Here is an 18,172-nt window from a genome sequence, read left to right on the forward strand (position 1 = left end):
TACAGGACAGAGGTGCAACAACTAGAGTCATGGTGCCACGACAATAACTTGGTCTTAAACACCAAAAAGACCAAGGAGATCATTGTAGATTTCCGGAGGAAGGGTCATAACAACCATCTGCCTCTCTTCATTGGCAGTGAGGCGGTGGAGAGGGTGAGCAGTTTTAAATTCTTGGGGGTAACTGTGACCGAGGACCTGTCCTGGGGCAACCATATCACCTCAGTTGCACGGAAGGCCCAACAGCGCCTCTACTACCTGAGGAGACTGCGGAGCGCACACATTCCCAGATCTCTGATGTTGAACTTCTACAACTGTGCCATCAGCAGCGTTCTGACGTATGGATTTCTAGTGTGGTTCCCCAGCTGCACCAAGGCCGATCAGCAAGCACTCCAGCGGGTGGTGAAAGAAGCTGGCAGAATTATTGGAACAAGTCTGCCAGAGATTAGTAATATCTTCCCCTCTCGCTCAGTATCCACAGTATCCTGCGGGACCAACATCACCCTGCGCGCCACCTTTTCCACCTGCTGCCCTCAGGGAGAAGGTACAGGTCTATACAGGCCAGAACATCCAGACTGGCCAACAGCCTGTATCCACAGGCTGTGAGGCTCCTGAACTCTCTGCCCCCCTCTCACGGACAATAACCATATCCAACTTCTTAATAGCACTGAACTGGTCTGCATTGGTGCATCATATCTTTATTCTCTTTCCCCCCCTGCCCCCCCCCCCCCCCCTTTCTTAAATAGATAACTATCATATCTGACATCATATCTCACAGTACAAAAATATTGAATGGGTTGCATTGTTGTACTTTGTCATGTTTCTCAGGTCTTTGTCTGAATTTCTTATGAACATTACTTGTCATGTTCTCATGTTGTTGCTAAGGATTGTCTTATTGCACTGGAGTCACACTGGGTTAAATATTTACACTTGGGTTTTAAGGGGTATTTATTATTTTCTTCATTATTTTATTTACGGGTTGTACGGAAGCCCCAAACACAATTTCATTGTTCTCTGACAATGACAATAAATACTTAAATAAAAATAAATACTAAGTAACTTTAACCTTTTATTTCATTTTTTTCAGTGTACAATAAATAAATTAACTACATACAGTGGTCACTCGCTATAACGCGGTTCACCTCTCAAGGCCTCGCTGTTTCGTGGATTATTTTTTGTGCAATTTTGCATGCTTTTTTTTTTTTTTACAGCTCATTGTGTTCTGCATCCTGATTGGCTGTACACCACTGTCAATCAATCCCGTGCCGTGTCTCCTGTACAGCACAGATTGCGTTCAGCTTGTCAAATTTACATAAATCTTTGATCGCTAGCAGCGTGACTCTGAAGTGCTGCACTGCATGTTTGTACGTTTTCTCCCCAACAAACACAACAATGTCAATGAAATGTTTTGCACCGTCAAAGGCAACCGCGGGTGACTTTGGTTTTATTCTATAATACTGGACTTGTTTTTCTACAAGGGTTTGAACGTTAAGAGTGTTTAAACAAGAGAGAAAAGTGTGAACATGTTCATGCCTGTCTGAAAAAAGTGTATAAAGTGTGTAGTGAGGGGTTTTACAGCCTTAAAACATCTATAATAATTGTAAAAAATAAAGCTACTTCGGGGATTTCACTTATTGCAGGTTATTTTTAGAACGTAACTACTGTGATAAACGAGGGACCACTGTATACAGGGAGTGCAGAATTATTAGGCAAATGAGTATTTTGTCCACATCATCCTCTTCATGCATGTTGTCTTACTCCAAGCTGTATAGGCTCGAAAGCCTACTACCAATTAAGCATATTAGGTGATGTGCATCTCTGTAATGAGAAGGGGTGTGGTCTAATGACATCAACACCCTATATCAGGTGTGCATAATTATTAGGCAACGTCCTTTCCTTTGGCAAAATGGGTCAAAAGAAGGACTTGACAGGCTCAGAAAAGTCAAAAATAGTGAGATATCTTGCAGAGGGATGCAGCAGTCTCAAAATTGCAAAGCTTCTGAAGCGTGATCATCGAACAATCAAGCGTTTCATTCAAACATCAACAGGGTCGCAAGAAGCATGTGGAAAAACCCAAGGCGCAAAATAACTGCCCATGAACTGAGAAAAGTCAAGCGTGCAGCTGCCAAGATGCCACTTGCCACCAGTTTGGCCATATTTCAGAGCTGCAACATCACTGGAGTGCCCAAAAGCACAAGGTGTGCAATACTCAGAGACATGGCCAAGGTAAGAAAGGCTGAAAGACGACCACCACTGAACAAGACACACAAGCTGAAACGTCAAGACTGGGCCAAGAAATATCTCAAGACTGGTTTTTCTAAGGTTTTATGGACTGATGAAATGAGAGTGAGTCTTGATGGGCCAGATGGATGGGCCCGTGGCTGGATTGGTAAAGGGCAGAGAGCTCCAGTCCGACTCAGACGCCAGCAAGGTGGAGGTGGAGTACTGGTTTGGGCTGGTATCATCAAAGATGAGCTTGTGGGGCCTTTTCGGGTTGAGGATGGAGTCAAGCTCAACTCCCAGTCCTACTGCCAGTTTCTGGAAGACACCTTCTTCAAGCAGTGGTACAGGAAGAAGTCTGCATCCTTCAAGAAAAACATGATTTTCATGCAGGACAATGCTCCATCACACGCGTCCAAGTACTCCACAGCGTGGCTGGCAAGAAAGGGTATAAAAGAAGAAAAACTAATGACATGACCTCCTTGTTCACCTGATCTGAACCCCATTGAGAACCTGTGGTCCATCATCAAATGTGAGATTTACAAGGAGGGAAAACAGTACACCTCTCTGAACAGTGTCTGGGAGGCTGTGGTTGCTGCTGCACGCAATGTTGATGGTGAACAGATCAAAACACTGACAGAATCCATGGATGGCAGGCTTTTGAGTGTCCTTGCAAAGAAAGGTGGCTATATTGGTCGCTGATTTGTTTTTGTTTTGTTTTTGAATGTCAGAAATGTATATTTGTGAATGTGGAGATGTTATATTGGTTTCACTGGTAAAAATAAATAATTGAAATGGGTATATATTTGTTTTTTGTTAAGTTGCCTAATAATTATGCACAGTAATAGTCACCTGCACACACAGATATCCCCCTAAAATAGCTAAAACTAAAAACAAACTAAAAACTACTTCCACAAACATTCAGCTTTGATATTAATGAGTTTTTTGGGTTCATTGAGAACATGGTTGTTGTTCAATAATAAAATTATTCCTCAAAAATACAACTTGCCTAATAATTCTGCACTCCCTGTATACGCTGTGTGATAATTGTGTGATTTTAACTAGAACCTACAAAATTGTACAGTACTCATGTTACTTTACCAAAGTTTTGGTGGCTAATTGTGCTGCTTAATACTTTTTATTGTTTAGATTCGACAATCAGATTTTAAATGGATTTGAAATGTTGTGAATAACACAAATGAACTTCAATCAATGGTGTCCTCACTAGTCTTTAATCATTCTATCTCAGGTCTTTTAACTCTTAACTATCATAAAGTTATGACAGCTGGACTGAGGAGACATTTATGATCGTGGCTCAAGAGTTGGCAGTTTGTCTTGTAATCGTAAGGTTGCCGGTTCGAGCCCCGGCTCCGACAGGCTCGGTCGTTGTGTCCTTGGGCAAGACACTTCACCCACTGCCTACTGGTGGCGCCAGTGTCCGGCAGCCTCGCCTCTGTCAGTGTGCGCCAGGGTGGCTGTGGCTACAATGTAGCTTGCCATCACCAGTGTGTGAATGGGTGGATGACTGGTTGTGTAAAGCGCTTTGGGGTCCTTAGGGACTAGTAAAGCGCTATACAAATACAGGCCATTTACAGACAGCGTTTTAAATAGTATCTTTAATGGCTGTAGGTTGTAGCCATTAGCCATCTAAGACTGTATGTAGGATGGAAGTGACTACTTCAAAGGCACAGTGATAGCAAGTTCATTGAAAACGTTTGCAATAATTTTGGTTGTTAGGTCATTTCTAACCACTGTATTCACCAGTACAACAACCTATACTGACTGACAGGATTAATTCGAGACTTTCCTTACCTTCTGCAATGCCCTTTGCTCTTATCATGGTTGCCATGTCGATGTCGTCTTGCTCTCCGCCCTTCTCCTTCCACGATTTTCCCCCCCTCTCCTTCTTTCCCCCTGGATCGGTGTCGCCTGCCTTCCTCTCCTTCTCTTGCTGCCCTGCGGTGCTGCCTGGCCCTCCTGTTCTCATTATGTCCTTCTCCTGCCTCACTCTGGTGGGGGGAAACACTGCGAGCTTCACAGCCTTCCCTGTTCCGGTGCCGATGGCCTCGATGGCTCCGGTGGCTCCGGTGGCTGTGCCTCTCCTCCCCTGGACAGCCCTCTATGCTCGCCTCCACATTACCCAGAGATGTGCAGCTGAAGCCGTGCTCCATACGGGTCTCTGATAGCTGGCTTGTCTCTCTGCTGTCTGGCCCAAAGGGTTTCTGATGGTGATCGCGGTCGTAGTGATAGCAGTGGGCGGCACGGCGGCAGTGATCTATGTCCTGGCGCCGGTACTCCTGGTCAAGTGGCAGTTCTCCAGGTTGGGTCTTGTTGGTGTTATTATTGCGGTTGTCCTGTGGGTTCACCACCAACGGCCTGTCCAAGTGGGTTTTCATGTCACCACGTCCTTTCCGTGGGTAAGACGCCTGAGTTAGGGTGACAGGGTAGCAGATGACATTACGAGGTTATATGCAAACATCAGCCAAATGTTAGCCCTGGAGTAGCTAGCCATGTATGATCATGTTTTTCTAAGCAGGTCTCAGTACACCACTTATAATACATTTCAATCAAATACATTTACTTGAATTTAATTGAATCCTAGAGACTGACTTAAAATCTTTCTTTATCATTTGCAAACATGAATCTCTTGTCTAGGTGATCATTTATGTTAAGATGTATATTTTTTAAATCTAAATTGTCATTTGGAATTTTTTTTCACGTAGCAAGTAGCAAATTTAAACATTAGTGGTTGTTTTCCATGGTATATTAATAAAAGACAGTAAATCATGTAATAATGAGTAAAAAAAACAATACTGCAAACGGAAAGAAAACAGCTGCTCTAGAATAAAACCACAGCAATGACACTGCCATCCATGCATGCTTGAAACCTTTTAAATTGCTGTTTTAAAGAAGCAAATGCTCATCAAGCCAAGCAAAATACATCAGCTTTTCATGTATTTTGGGTTGCAGTAGCAATTGCTTCTAAGCTGGCAAATCAGATATAGTCCGGAGTATTTTAACCTTCTTTGGTATCATATTTTATATATACATATGTTAACCCAGAAATAAACAAGTAGGATTTACAGCACTCGTGCCGGTCCCATTCCCTCCCCTGGGTCACAGATACACAGTTCAGCAAACAGACCACCATTTTTGGCTCCATGTGAACAAGTTTTTAAACTTTTTTTTTAATTTGTAAAGCCACAAAATGCTAAAACAGAACCAGCTGTGAACATACAGTTTGCTGAGTCATATCCAGCCAACTCCTGATTTGCACTTTGCCCCATTCCAGTTTTGAGTCCACTGCTTTCTCTGCATGCCCCACTTTAATATTGCATTGCTCCCAAGCACGCAGCTTCAAGCCGTCCCATATAGCATTGCAAAAATAACACTCCTTCACAGGCTTAAAGGGATATTACACTCTGGCATCAAAACATGTAGATTACGTTATGACCCAGAATACACAGCAGTTATTAGTTTTATATATGAAATCTAATTATGGAAAAGAAGACAAACACTGAGCCATGACTCCCAAAAAGTTGATCCTGTTCATCTTGACATTTTCAGCTGGACGAAAATGCAACGTCCAGATGAACAGAATCAACTTTTTGGGATTTCCTTACCTGGATGATTGAGCATGCATCAAGACACCAAGCAATGACTGTCACATTGACTGGACATTGGATATTACTGTGAGATAAAGTTTACCGATCTTAAATAGACTTTACATTCAATACCCATCTATGGTCTAAGTCATCATCAGTGGAAACCATAACTCTAACTCTATGCAATCAGAATATGTAATTCTTTTTAAGCTGTTTTCCAAAATCTTGGTAATCAGGGGACAAAAAAGGCACACATGCATAAGGTTTGGAGCAGCTGTTGGGGTTATAACCAATGATGACTTGGACCTAAGAGGGTTAAGATAAACTCAATCTCAGAATTATAGATTAGCTTTAAAATTACTTGCAATTGAGCAGGATCTCCAACTCTTGGAGAACAATGGACACAAACGTTCTGATACAATGTTTTTGACCTTACAATAGATGATTTTCAATGTCATGTTACATATTAATACATGTGTCACAAGTGTCCTCCAAGAGTCATCCATTCAAAAAGAAGTGGTGTTAATATCCCTTTAAGGTGTTTACAGATTGCTTTACACACATTACAACAAATATTTACCATATATATCAGGAGTAGACTGTATACATATGTGTATATGTGTTTTTTTCTTAGGGGGGGAAACACCTCACCTCTTCTCCCTCCACTCCCGCCTTCCAGTCTTCCTGCTCCAGCTCATTGTAGAGCGCCTCGCGGCTCGTCATTAGGTTCTGTCGGCGAATCTCACTTGTTCTCTGCTCCCACACCGACTTATTTCCCTTGGTGTGGTTCTTTTGCTGCTCCTTACTGTTGGGGGAAATTAGGGGATGTTAGGCAGGAGAAAAGGAGTTTTAGTTACAGCGAAGATGGAGGGGAAACACAAGAGGGTGTAGTAAAATAAAAGAAAGGCAGACGTGAGTGATTTCAGGTAAGGCAGGAGGACGAGGTGGAGATAAAGTGAAGATGTTGAAGAATGAATAAGCAAGGAAATTGGTGTCATTGTATTGTTGTCAGAGGTGTTATGGGGAAAGAGATGGTAATGAGTAAGTGAGAAAGAAAAAGGAAAAGAAGGATTAGACACTTGAGGACAAACCCACTGAAATTTAGCCACACATCAGTAGCAGTAATGTAAAAACGGTTCATCCTTAAAGGGAAAATCCAATTATATGTATGACTTTAGGTATGTTCTTATTTATCCATGTAGACTGTTTAGGTAAGAGCTTTGCAGTTTGGCTGATACTGGTTTGAATAAAAGAAATGCATCTTACTTGCCTTATTATTACTGAAAACAACAAATAAAATTAGATTGGAGTTTTTTCAGAAATTAATCAGACCATGTTGTGAGCAGTTTTATGAAAAAATTATCTTCACCTGTGACTGAGGACCATCTCTCCAACACAAATTTACCAGCACCAAATCTTCTCAGCACAGGCTCAGTTAGCCACAGCGACTAAAAAGTCTAGTGGCTTCCAAAGGAGCAGTGAGTTTATTTGAGCAACATTCTCATGTATACCATTGTCAGTGTTTCTGCTGCCAGGAGAAGATTCTACAGGCTGTCCGCCTCTCGCTCTTCTTCCCTTCACAAAGCCCTGAATCTGTTCCTTTCACTCTCAGAACAATCGCTTTATCGTGTTTTAGAGAACAGTGAGAGTGTGATGGTGACTGTGTGTGTGTGTGTTGTGTGCAAATGAATGCCTGCCAATCATAAATGTTACGAAAGACAGTCCTGGAAGAAAAAAAACAAACATTGCACGTGGGATTGTGCCTCTTTGTCACTGCAGCCACATGATGGATTTTATGTGCAGTGTTTTGAATGTACTCACATCTTTGAGGGTTATCTGTGTAAATGTGTCAACTCACGCAGCAATAGACAGGTTGGCAGCTGACAGAGGGCTGACCTCTGCCACCTCCTTTGCCTTCTGTAGTGCTGTCTTCTGATTGGCTGCCTCTTCCTGTTCTTCTTCATCCTGTTAAAGAAGAACAGTAATCTGGTCTAAATTTTGGGTGAGCACAGAGTCCACTAGAGGATGCCAGACCCTGTTTTTGATTGTTTGGTCAGAGACATTCACACCAGTAACCTGCTAGAGGTCATGCTGGCCCTCCTTGCACAAATGAGCAGATACCGGTCCTGCTCATGTGTTAAGGACCTTCTACAGCCCTGTCCAGCTCTCCTGGAATCTCCTTCATGCTTTTGAGACTATGCCGGGAGAAATGTTCTGGCAGTGGCACAAATTGATGTGCCATCCTGGAAGACTATCTGTGCAACCTCTGCAGGATCCAGGTATCGCCTCATGCTACCAGTAGTAACACTGACTGTAGCCAAATGCAAAACTAGTGAAAAAGAAAAAAAAAAACGTCAAAAGATGAGGAGGAAAAAATCTCAGTGTCTGTGAAACCGTTCCTGTTTTGGGGGTTGTCTCACTGCTACCCCTCTAGTGCACCTGTTGTTTTTATTAACACCAAAGCAGCTGAAACTGGTGAAAAATTCCCTCTGCTACTTAACTGACCAAATCAGTTTAACAGAGTATAACTTGATGTTATACTCTGATTAAAAAGTGTTTGTTTAATTTTTATCAGCCGTGTATATTTCTATAAACTGGCCCAAAGCATTCTCACAGTGAAAGCTGTCAGGAAGATCATTATGCTTGCAAGTGCTTTAGCTAACGACAACAGCTTGGTAACACATAGCATAACACGTAGACCTGTACCTTTGTAAGCTCCTGGGCATTGGCCAGATTGTCAACAGCGATGGCCAAGAAGACGTTAAGCAGAGTGTCTGTGGTGGCAGAGGTTAGGGAGAAATGCTGACAGGAAGCTGAGTGTTTTTCATGAAAAGCAAGTGGAGACAAAAAAGATACGACATGTTGTAGATAAGCAAATGACAGAAGAAGCAAAACAAGTTGAATTTTATGTATATGACAAAATATATGCATCTGTATAACTTTTCTTAGAACATATAGATACAGCACATTTGAGTACATGCACAGGTAAGCGTGAAGGCAGGATACAGTTGCCAAAGAGTGTCAGGACAATAAAGAAGATGGAGAAGATCATCCCCTTGTCTTTCACTCCACCCTGGGACTCAATGCCATAGTACATCACCTCATTCCAGTCTTCTCCTGTCAGGATCTGTCGAGAGAGTTTTAGTTTCATTGGTCTGATATAAAAGGAGTGAGTTTGCTGTGAAAGCCTTTAGTCGCTTCACTGCTTGACCACTTATCTGTTAACAATAAGTAATCAAGCAGTAATAATAACCTAACCAATAACATTTGGATCCGAGCTTGTGGTGTAATGTATATGCGCACTGAAAGTGTTGCATTTTTGTGGAATATTCATCCTCAAAAATCACATAATAAAGAGAACACAGCAGCTGGGAGAACTTCATGGTTTGCACATATTTCGCTCGATATTTCCAGAGAAATAATTTCGGAGATCTGATTGACCCAGAGCAGCATCTAGTTGTGTGTCTGAGCTAAAAACTGTATTATTTTACTATATTAGTACTGCGCGTTTTGAGCTACAAGTGCACGTATTGCGAAATGCAATAATCTGATTGGTCAGATCTGTTTATTCAGATCTGAAAAACTGGAAAACTGGAGCTTGGTTAGAAAAAAGAAATGTCGCAAATTCTTTCAGCAAAATTACACAGTTGGTGTGCACGGCTGCCTTTAGAGCACTGGAGTTCAACGAAATACACGACACGCAAAATATTCACAGAGATTTTACGTATTCTGGTGGTTTTTTTGCGTCAACTCACTTGAACACCATTTCTAGTTAAAAGGTTTTGGGAGTTGCTGGACTGCAACGTCTCCAAGCTGCAGCGGCTTTGCTGTGAAATTCCTCCATGCTACGATAACCGTCATGCTTAATCTGCTGTTGATGTGCTTTGTAGTAAACAACAAGTAAGCTGAATTTATCAGCCATACATACATTGTCCAATCAAGCTTTACGAGTAAGGATCGGACCACTGTCCAATCCAAATATCAGATATCCCTAATTAGACATGAAGTTGTGTTACTTTAAATGCCCTCAGCCCTTTAGATACCTCTACACACTCTGATACACACATACCGCTGGTACATTTGAGTGACACAGCTCTGACAAAGTCACTCAAAGAAAATAAAGCAAAAACTGCTCCTAACAAAAGACAGCTTTCTAAATCACTGCAAGACAACACAGAAACATTGGACCTGCAGTCAGAACTGAACAAGACTGATGACAGCACAACAATAGGCTTTGTTAATATTCAGTCATGTGAAGTGTAGAAATGAGTCTGGAAAACCGAGTTACTCTCATTTTAATATTTGCTTCGTTCTCTAAGAAACCAGGCACAAAGCTTTCTTCCCCACCTGAAACACTGTCATGATTGCTGCAGCAAAAGTGTCAAAGTTAGTAGGAGGCGTTCCGTCGTCAAAGTTAAATCTAAGGAGAAGAAAGGAAAATGTACAGTAAGAAAATAGATGCTCAAATTTAATACTGGCAGTTGAGCTTCTTCTTAAGTTAGTGGTGATACTGACTGTCCTCCAAACAGCTGCATCCCCAACAAGGCAAATACCACGATGAAGAGGAAGAGGAGGAACAGCAAGCTGACGATGGACTTCATGGAGTTCAGCAGAGAAACCACCAGGTTTCGAAGTGGTGCCCAGTACCTGAGGAAAAGGAGGACGTGTGCAAGGAGAAGGACACATGATGAGGATAAATGAGACAACAAAAAAAGTAAGCAATAGAAGAAAAGAGAGAGGAGGAAGGAAAGAGGGCAGCGATAAAGAAGAGGATCGAAACCATTTACGTAAACTCTGAACAGGTACATGTTTTTAAGCCAAATTCAGCCTTTATTTTGTTAATTTGAAATTTTAACATGAAATTGTGTCTGAGCTGTTTTGCTCCTTTTCATGTATACCCTCCTGTTTTTACCACCTCTGAGCTTCTCCAGTAACCAACAGGTGTCCCAAATAGAATGACGTGCACTAGTAAAAACATCCAACTCTCTTTCATTACATGTACCATAAGCTCAGCCTCTTATCATGTGCTTCATTATCATCATCGTCTCATTTGTGTACTGATGGAAGAGCATGCAAGTCTAAGAGAAGTCAGAGGAAGAGCGAGAGACACTTACTTTGTGACTTTAAAGATGCGGAGCAATCGCAGAGCTCGTAACACGCTGATCCCGAAGGACGTGCCTGGTTTTATGGTGGCCCACACAACCTCGAAGATACTGCCGACTATTACCTGCACGCACACACAATTCAATACAGTCAGAATGCTGAGTTCAATCAGCAGCTATTAGAAGTTTAAGCTTGTATTTATTTATCAAAAAAAAATCTCTGAAGCCCCGAAAACAGAATTTTTCCTCTGCCAAGGCACAAGAACCCTTGTTTATACCATAGACATTATTAGGATGCTGCTTAGTTATCCAAGAAGCCGAGGTAAATGCATATTTTTCTTTATTATTATTTTACTTTGAATTGTCGGGTCCTTTCCAGGGGACCACCGGCTTTGTCAGTAAACATTACTTATATAAAGAAGAAGTCATAAGAAGAAGATTAGTCTAGTATTAGACTGAAGCTAAAAAGGAGTCATAGGTTATAACTTTAAAAGAAATTTGACCAGGCACATTTTGCACTTTTAGTTTTTGAATGATCACAAAACAGAGAAAACACCCATGTTTACTAATACCTATCACTAAACATTTAATCCTGAGATGGCTTAATTTAAAACAAAAAACTGGAATTTAAATGGAAATGTCTCTGTGTTGGAGTTAGAGTCTTTGCTTCTGATCACATTTGCTGAGGAATTAATAAACTGATAAGAAAAAACCCCAATAAAAACAAAACTTACTACAGAAGCAGACCACCACACTAATAAATTCAGTGAGAGATTAAATGCAGTGTTGGATTTTATAATCAGTACTTTTTTTTTTTGCACTTAGTTTCAGTGTGTGAGTTTGTGCACTCACCACACAGTCGAAGCAGTTGAATGAGGAATGGAAGTAGGGCTGGATGCCCAGACCGTACATCTTGATCAGCATCTCAGACATGAACAAACCGAGGAAGACAAACTCTGCATAGACTGGAGAGAGAACAAAGGAGAAAAGAATGATTTGGGGCACGAATGAAGCAAAGAGAAGGGATTTTGTTAGAAACAGAAGGCGAGGAATGTGAGTTAGAACAAGAGGGCGACGTAAGGATGTGGAGAAAGGAAGGTGAAAACGAAAGAAAGTGAGGCCACGGAGAGAAAAACCAAATGAGATAAAAAGACAAAAATCAAAATCAGGTAAAAAGAAGGTAGTAGTGAAAACCAGATGGGAGCATGACAGAGTGAGAGAAAGACTCAGTTGAGTGAATGATAATAGAGGTGCGAGCCACTAGCAAGTGTTGTATGAGATTGTGGTGATGAAGGGACTTCATCAGCAACGACAACTTTGTATGCTAATGCAGCTGAACACCAGCCAGGGACAACAAGCTGACTCCATCACGGCCTGTGTGTACACATGTATAAGTAAGTATTTATGTGTGTGGTCACATCAGCAGCAGCAAGCCAGCAACTAAAACTAAAGAGTTACACAACGTGTGTCAAGTGGAACTCAGCAAACAAAACTCTTCCGAGCATGATAGTGCAGATCAAGGATACGTGTAACTACAGAATGGGGATAACGCTTGAGAAATAGAGAACACACTCTGTTTCTGCTGTTTGGTGTAGTTAAATTTGTAAAGGCTTGTTTGCATGTGTAGGAGGAAACGGCAGATCTGAAGTGTAAAAAAGATGACTCAGGTTGGGACGAGGTGAGAGTGGGCAGCGGTGGAGATTAAACTGGAAACAGTGAAGCACATCACACGTAGTGTCAGATGTTCGCCTTAGTGTTGCATTTTGCATCCTGTACTCTTATTTGCATGTAGTCCACCAACGGTCCCTGCACATGGTGTACTGTTAATGCACATCAGTGCCAAACAGACATTCCTGTGACCCAAATAAAACATGCAGCATTAGTATATAAAGTAGTGTATAAATACTGAAGTAATCACTAGTTTTAATTTCTCCTGTTTTTAATCGTAATAATTCTTAATCATTAGCATTTAACATGCTGCTCACACAATAACACGTGATAAAGAGCTGGGGTAGTATTTTCTTTTTAAGTTACATGACTCACAGCATAAAGGCAAGAGTACATTCTATATTGAGTAAATGTTTTGAGCCACCTTTTGTTTGTATTTTACTAGGGAAATGGGAAATATGTGCAGTAATTTATTGAAGCATATGCAAACATAAACCTGGGTATATAAACCAAAAACAGACGAGCTTGAAAGTCAACACCCGACCTCCTCTGAACATACTGATCGTGATTTCAGCTAAAGAGTTTGATTCATCACTCTGTGAGAACTGTTGGCCCTGATATTCAATCCAGTTCTTGTGTAATTAGGTTTACCTAATTATTATTATTCAGTTCCAATGTACAGCGTTTTGCGGCAGCTGTGGTTGTTTTAAAGTGCTTTATAAATAAAGACGACAACGATGATGATACCTGAGCCTTCTCTTCCTGTTTCTCTTCCTTAAGAATGGCGTCTTGATGGACAGCCTTCCACTGAGACCATTTCTGATTATGCTTCCTCAAACAATGGATGGATCAACTTAAGGGCATTTCTTAGGTCCTGTGTCAAGTCTTTGCTGGACTTTTGCCACAACTTTCAGATACTATTCATTTACCATAGATGAGTTTTTTTTTTTTACTTCAAGCACTTCTACTTTCACCCGATTTCCTCAAATTTTTCAAGGACACTGCACACCATGCCGAGATACCCCAAGTTGTAAAATAATAGCTCATTGGGAATCACCTTGTTGGTACAAAAATACTATTTTATGTACAAAAATACTACTTTATGCCAGTTAAACTTTGTTATCTTTGACATTTTTTCATATATTAAAGAAATGGGAACAAATTATGTATTTTTGTGACAGGCTGCTAGTAAAAACGTGCTTTCAGATACAATTTAAAATTAGCTCTTTGCTAAGGCATGTGTTATTTGAAACACATACCTTATGTTTATTTGACTTAGGTGCTCAACAAACAGAAAAACATGAAAATGGTCACTTAAAAAACACTAGACTGAAAACAAAGAGAAAAAGCAGCCAATGTCCAAAGAAAAACATTGAATTATTTCTCAAGAGCACTTTAAAAATAATCAGAAAATCTGGCTCTAGCAAAATATAAAGGCAAACTGAACTAGTGGGGGAAATTCCTGTGTTAATTTATTAAAATGCTAGCAGTAATTAGCAGCGACCTGTGTGTGTGTGATGTGTCTATAGAATCCATGAATGTACCTTTGTACAGAGGGCATCTAGTATCAAAACTTAAAAATTGGGGTCCACAAACAAGTGTTTGTCATCACAGTGCATCCATCTTTTCTGTACAGTCTCTGGCTTTTACTCACAGAGAAAGTCAGTGAGCATCTCAGGCTGGTCGTAGTGCACCACGGCCACACAGATGGTGTTGAGGCCCACCAGAAAGAGCACTATCCAGTAGAAAGCCTGCGTCTTCACTATCTTACGGATGAAGAATCGCAGCCGTCGCTCTTTCTTGCTGTAATTGGAGCCCTCCTTACCGCTCTTTATGCTGGAGCGTGCAAAACCTAAGAAGAAGAAGAAGGAGAAAACGGGGACGAAGGGGATATAAGGGAGACATAAGAGTCTATATTTAAGATTTAACAGATTTATATCTCCAGTTCAGTTTCCTCTATCTTTACAATGATGACGATAGTGTAGAATTCAAAACACGACTCTGTTCTTGGTCCTTATTCGTCCTTTGCGTGTCATCCCTGTGTTTGTCTTACCTACTGCATCTCCAATGTTGTCCTCTCCTTCCTCAGGGTTCAGCAGCTCTGTCTTGTTGTTTTTGGTTTTGATGGTTGGCCTACGCCTCGAACCTAGAGAGAGAGAAACGAATTGTCTCGTCTTCAGTCTGTCTCTCAGATGTCACTCTCTCACCCTTCCCACAGAATCTGTCACTTGCTGCTGTACCGCGCTAAATCCCACATTTATTTGCACATTTAAATGAGCAGCTCTAAAAACCGCTAAAGCATTTAAGATAAAAAAAAAATTGTACTAGACTTTTATTTGCTGTACCTTTATTTATACTCTATGGGCAGTGCCTTTCTCACTGTCATACAAAAACATTAACACAGCAAATGAAGTTTAGTTACCATCAAAGTTCCCTGTAGTATCTTCCTCAGCCAGAATCACCTCCTCTGTAGAATTCAATGAAATGAGATTTTGGAGCATTATATCAGGATTTGGTTGTGTGTGTGTGTGTTTTTTTTAATTCTCTAGTAGGAGCTTGAGCAGCATGTGTCAGCACTGGTGTGAATGCGAGTGCCCACTGACCTGCTTTACAGATCCACTCAAGGTATCCGTTGAGCTCCCTCTCAATCTGCTGCTGTCTCCTCAGCTTGAGGAACTCGCTCCTGTTCTCCACTCGCTCCCTCTCTTTGGCAAATTCACTGTGGGAACATTTGTCATTTATTTTTTTTACTATTCATGGAACGAAAGTGCAAAACATAAATTATTGTGGGAAAAAAACAAAGCTCAATTGTTTTTGTAAGACAAATGGCAGGCTTTTACCCTGAGAGTACACCCAGCACCAGGTTGAGCATGAAGAAGGAGCCGATGATGATGAGGGGGACGTAGTACATCCAATTAAAGTAACTGCCACTTACATCGTTACTCTGCAAGAAACACACGGCCACACATCGGTCATGCACTGTTGGTTTAACTTTCCTTTGCTTTTCTTCTGCAGAGAATGTCAACTACGTTTGTTCTAATAAGCCTTTCAACACTTTAGTCACTCTAGCACACAACTGTCAGATTTGATTGCTTTGTTCATTTTTGTGGAATGCTTCGGAGAGATGAGATCAAGGTTAACATGTACCAGAATGATGAGAGAAAGTGCACCACATCATCTGTCAAACATGGTGGCGTGGGCATTTATGTAATGCCAATGCCAGTGTGACTGTTCATACAAGTAGCACATTGAATTTTGAAATATTTGAGGCTAAACTCTTTGCTTAAACTCAGTCAGATGCTGCAAAACACAGAGATGGATAATGACCACTTCTAAACCAACCCTAAAGCTTCTCAAGGCAAAGAAAGGGGTATTCTTCAGTAGTTAAATCACTGATCTGACCCCAATCTGATCTAATAGATTAGATGTATCTCATAGATAGAACCTAACACAGCAGTCATTCCAAAAGTCAAGAGTGCTGTGGCCCATTTAAAACATCCCAATCTTAAATCTTCACTCTAATCAAACTACAAGATGAAGTGATGCACTTCCTTAAAATTTTTATTCAAGAAACCTAAACAACACAGGTTGCTGTCTATAAATTGCTAATGCAACCCAGTCTTATGCAAAGTGTTATTACCAAAACTTTGATGCAAGAACAGTAAATGCAGGTCAAAGTAATATCTGAAACTAACCCCCTCCTATTACCAGCTATAATTCACTTTTCATATAAATGAATAAATTCATACAGAAAAATTGTACCTGAACTACCTTCAATGCTCAACACCGCAGTTTGGGCATCACTGCAACAATGTATGCTTTTCAGTTACTAAAATCAAAACTGAAGGCAGCGAGAGCCACAAACAAGCAGCAATTGAAAGTAAAGTGGAAACGATTGTCCTCTGAGTATTATAAACTATACTAATATTTTAAAAATGTTTGCTTGTCCCATTACCTTTGAACCTCTGAAAACAGAGGACTGTATAGAAAATGTCTTTATACCTAAAGAGTACATTTTATTTTCATTCTTTTTTCTAAAATGAAAGCCAACACTTTACTCACATGCTGATTGTTTAATTTAAAATCCACTGTGGGTGGTGTACGGAGGCAAAACTAAGAAACATTTAGAAAGTATGTCCAAAGGTTTTTGGGTCTCCCTGTAATCCTCAGACACTGTGTGACTTACTTCTTTCACTCAACTCACAATAACATGAACCCGGCTGCTGGAGGATATTGTATTTCTTTTTGATAAACTATGAGCTAATAAGCTATGATTATAATCCACTGTTGGAGGGCTGCATCTATGCACTGGATTTTGTACTGCTGCTACAATGCTCAGTCCATCCTCTATTAAATTTTCATTGGTTTCCTCCCAACTGCTCGTGTGAGAGTGGAAGTCAGCCTTCATCCATCAGAAAAGATGTTAAATATAGAGCAAGACGGACCAGAATAGTGAGCGGAGGAGAAGAAAAAGAGAGCAGCTCCAAAAGCAGGAAAAGGACAGATGATGGATAAAGGAAGTCAAAGAGATAATGACAGAGTATACGGGATATGTCTTTTGGGCAAATAAATGGCATTTTGAATCAGATCTTTAAATACTTTATGCTTCGTTTGGATAATTGAAATTCAGCTCAACTCTAACCTCCAACCAATGTGGCAAGTCCAGTGTGCCTAAATACAAAAAAGAGTAAAAATCACTTTACTGCTTTCACCAAATTTAAACCTCAAACTGCAGTTCCTTGAATGACCAGAGGCTTAAAAGTGAGTCAGTCTCTACCGGCTTCTATGTTAATACATTGGAGCCGTTTTAATGCATTTATCTGACAAATAACATGGTTTAGTCAATGGTCACGTTTCAGCAAATTTTCATTATGCCTAGAGGATTTTATTTATGGTATCACGAATTAGTAAATATTGGTGTTGGTGCAATGCACAAACCAGTGGGTACAGGTAACTGCTTTCCACAGTGAAAGCATGATGGTTCTCCCCAATCGCCTGATGTTCAGTTAAAAGAAAAAGGGTCTCGGGTGGCTAGTCAGACATACGTGGTACAGCATGTTTGTCCATCCCTCCATGGTGATGCACTGGAAGACGGTGAGCACGGCGAACAGAATGTTGTCGAATTGGGTGATCCCGTAGTTGGGTCCAATCCACCCTTCCCCACAGTGCGTGCCATTGGAGCACAGCCGGGATGGCGATGCAGTACCACACGGCCTGTCATCTGCAGTCTCATCTGATCACAGAGCGAAAGATACAGCTTCACTATAAAATAACTAAATAACCCCCATTTTGGGTGTCAGAAAGAAAAAAAATGCAGTGACTGGCTGTGTTCATCTGTTCAAGAGGCTAACAAATTCTGACAAAGTAACACGCTTTTTTCAGTGAGTTACACACATCATGTATTTTGAGTCTATGAACCCGGTCCTGTCCTATTCAAGTATTAAAACAAGCCACAAGGATAGCATAAAAATACCAGGACCCAAAAAACCAAAGCCTCCATCATTCATTTTATTATTTATTTGTTATTTTCCTAATGAACAGAAAACCTATGTACACCTGAAATGGGATGGGGCCACCACC

The 18,172-nt window shown here is 40.8% G+C and overlaps 1 protein-coding gene across 7 annotated transcripts in view; it reads right to left on the reverse strand.

The window, feature by feature from the left end:
• Positions 1-18,172, reverse strand: part of cacna1ab (calcium channel, voltage-dependent, P/Q type, alpha 1A subunit, b) — a 156,674-nt gene that overhangs the window by 65,090 nt on the left and 73,412 nt on the right. For all 7 annotated transcript variants that reach the window (XM_080880847.1, XM_080880850.1, XM_080880848.1 and 4 more), the window contains exons 6-20: positions 17,638-17,825; positions 15,433-15,536; positions 15,196-15,311; positions 15,015-15,059; positions 14,646-14,738; positions 14,247-14,444; positions 11,777-11,889; positions 10,937-11,049; positions 10,338-10,469; positions 10,170-10,242; positions 8,829-8,949; positions 8,529-8,596; positions 7,681-7,787; positions 6,474-6,627; positions 4,030-4,643 (exon numbers count right to left, since the gene is read on the reverse strand). In XM_080880847.1, the coding sequence (XP_080736973.1) occupies positions 4,030-4,643; positions 6,474-6,627; positions 7,681-7,787; positions 8,529-8,596; positions 8,829-8,949; positions 10,170-10,242; positions 10,338-10,469; positions 10,937-11,049; positions 11,777-11,889; positions 14,247-14,444; positions 14,646-14,738; positions 15,015-15,059; positions 15,196-15,311; positions 15,433-15,536; positions 17,638-17,825 (2,239 nt within the window). The remainder of the gene's footprint in view (positions 1-4,029; positions 4,644-6,473; positions 6,628-7,680; positions 7,788-8,528; positions 8,597-8,828; positions 8,950-10,169; positions 10,243-10,337; positions 10,470-10,936; positions 11,050-11,776; positions 11,890-14,246; positions 14,445-14,645; positions 14,739-15,014; positions 15,060-15,195; positions 15,312-15,432; positions 15,537-17,637; positions 17,826-18,172) is intronic.

The sequence above is a fragment of the Rhamphochromis sp. 'chilingali' genome, assembly GCF_963969265.1.
Source record: "Rhamphochromis sp. 'chilingali' genome assembly, chromosome: 4".
In the NCBI taxonomy this organism is placed as follows: Eukaryota; Metazoa; Chordata; class Actinopteri; order Cichliformes; family Cichlidae; genus Rhamphochromis; species Rhamphochromis sp. 'chilingali'.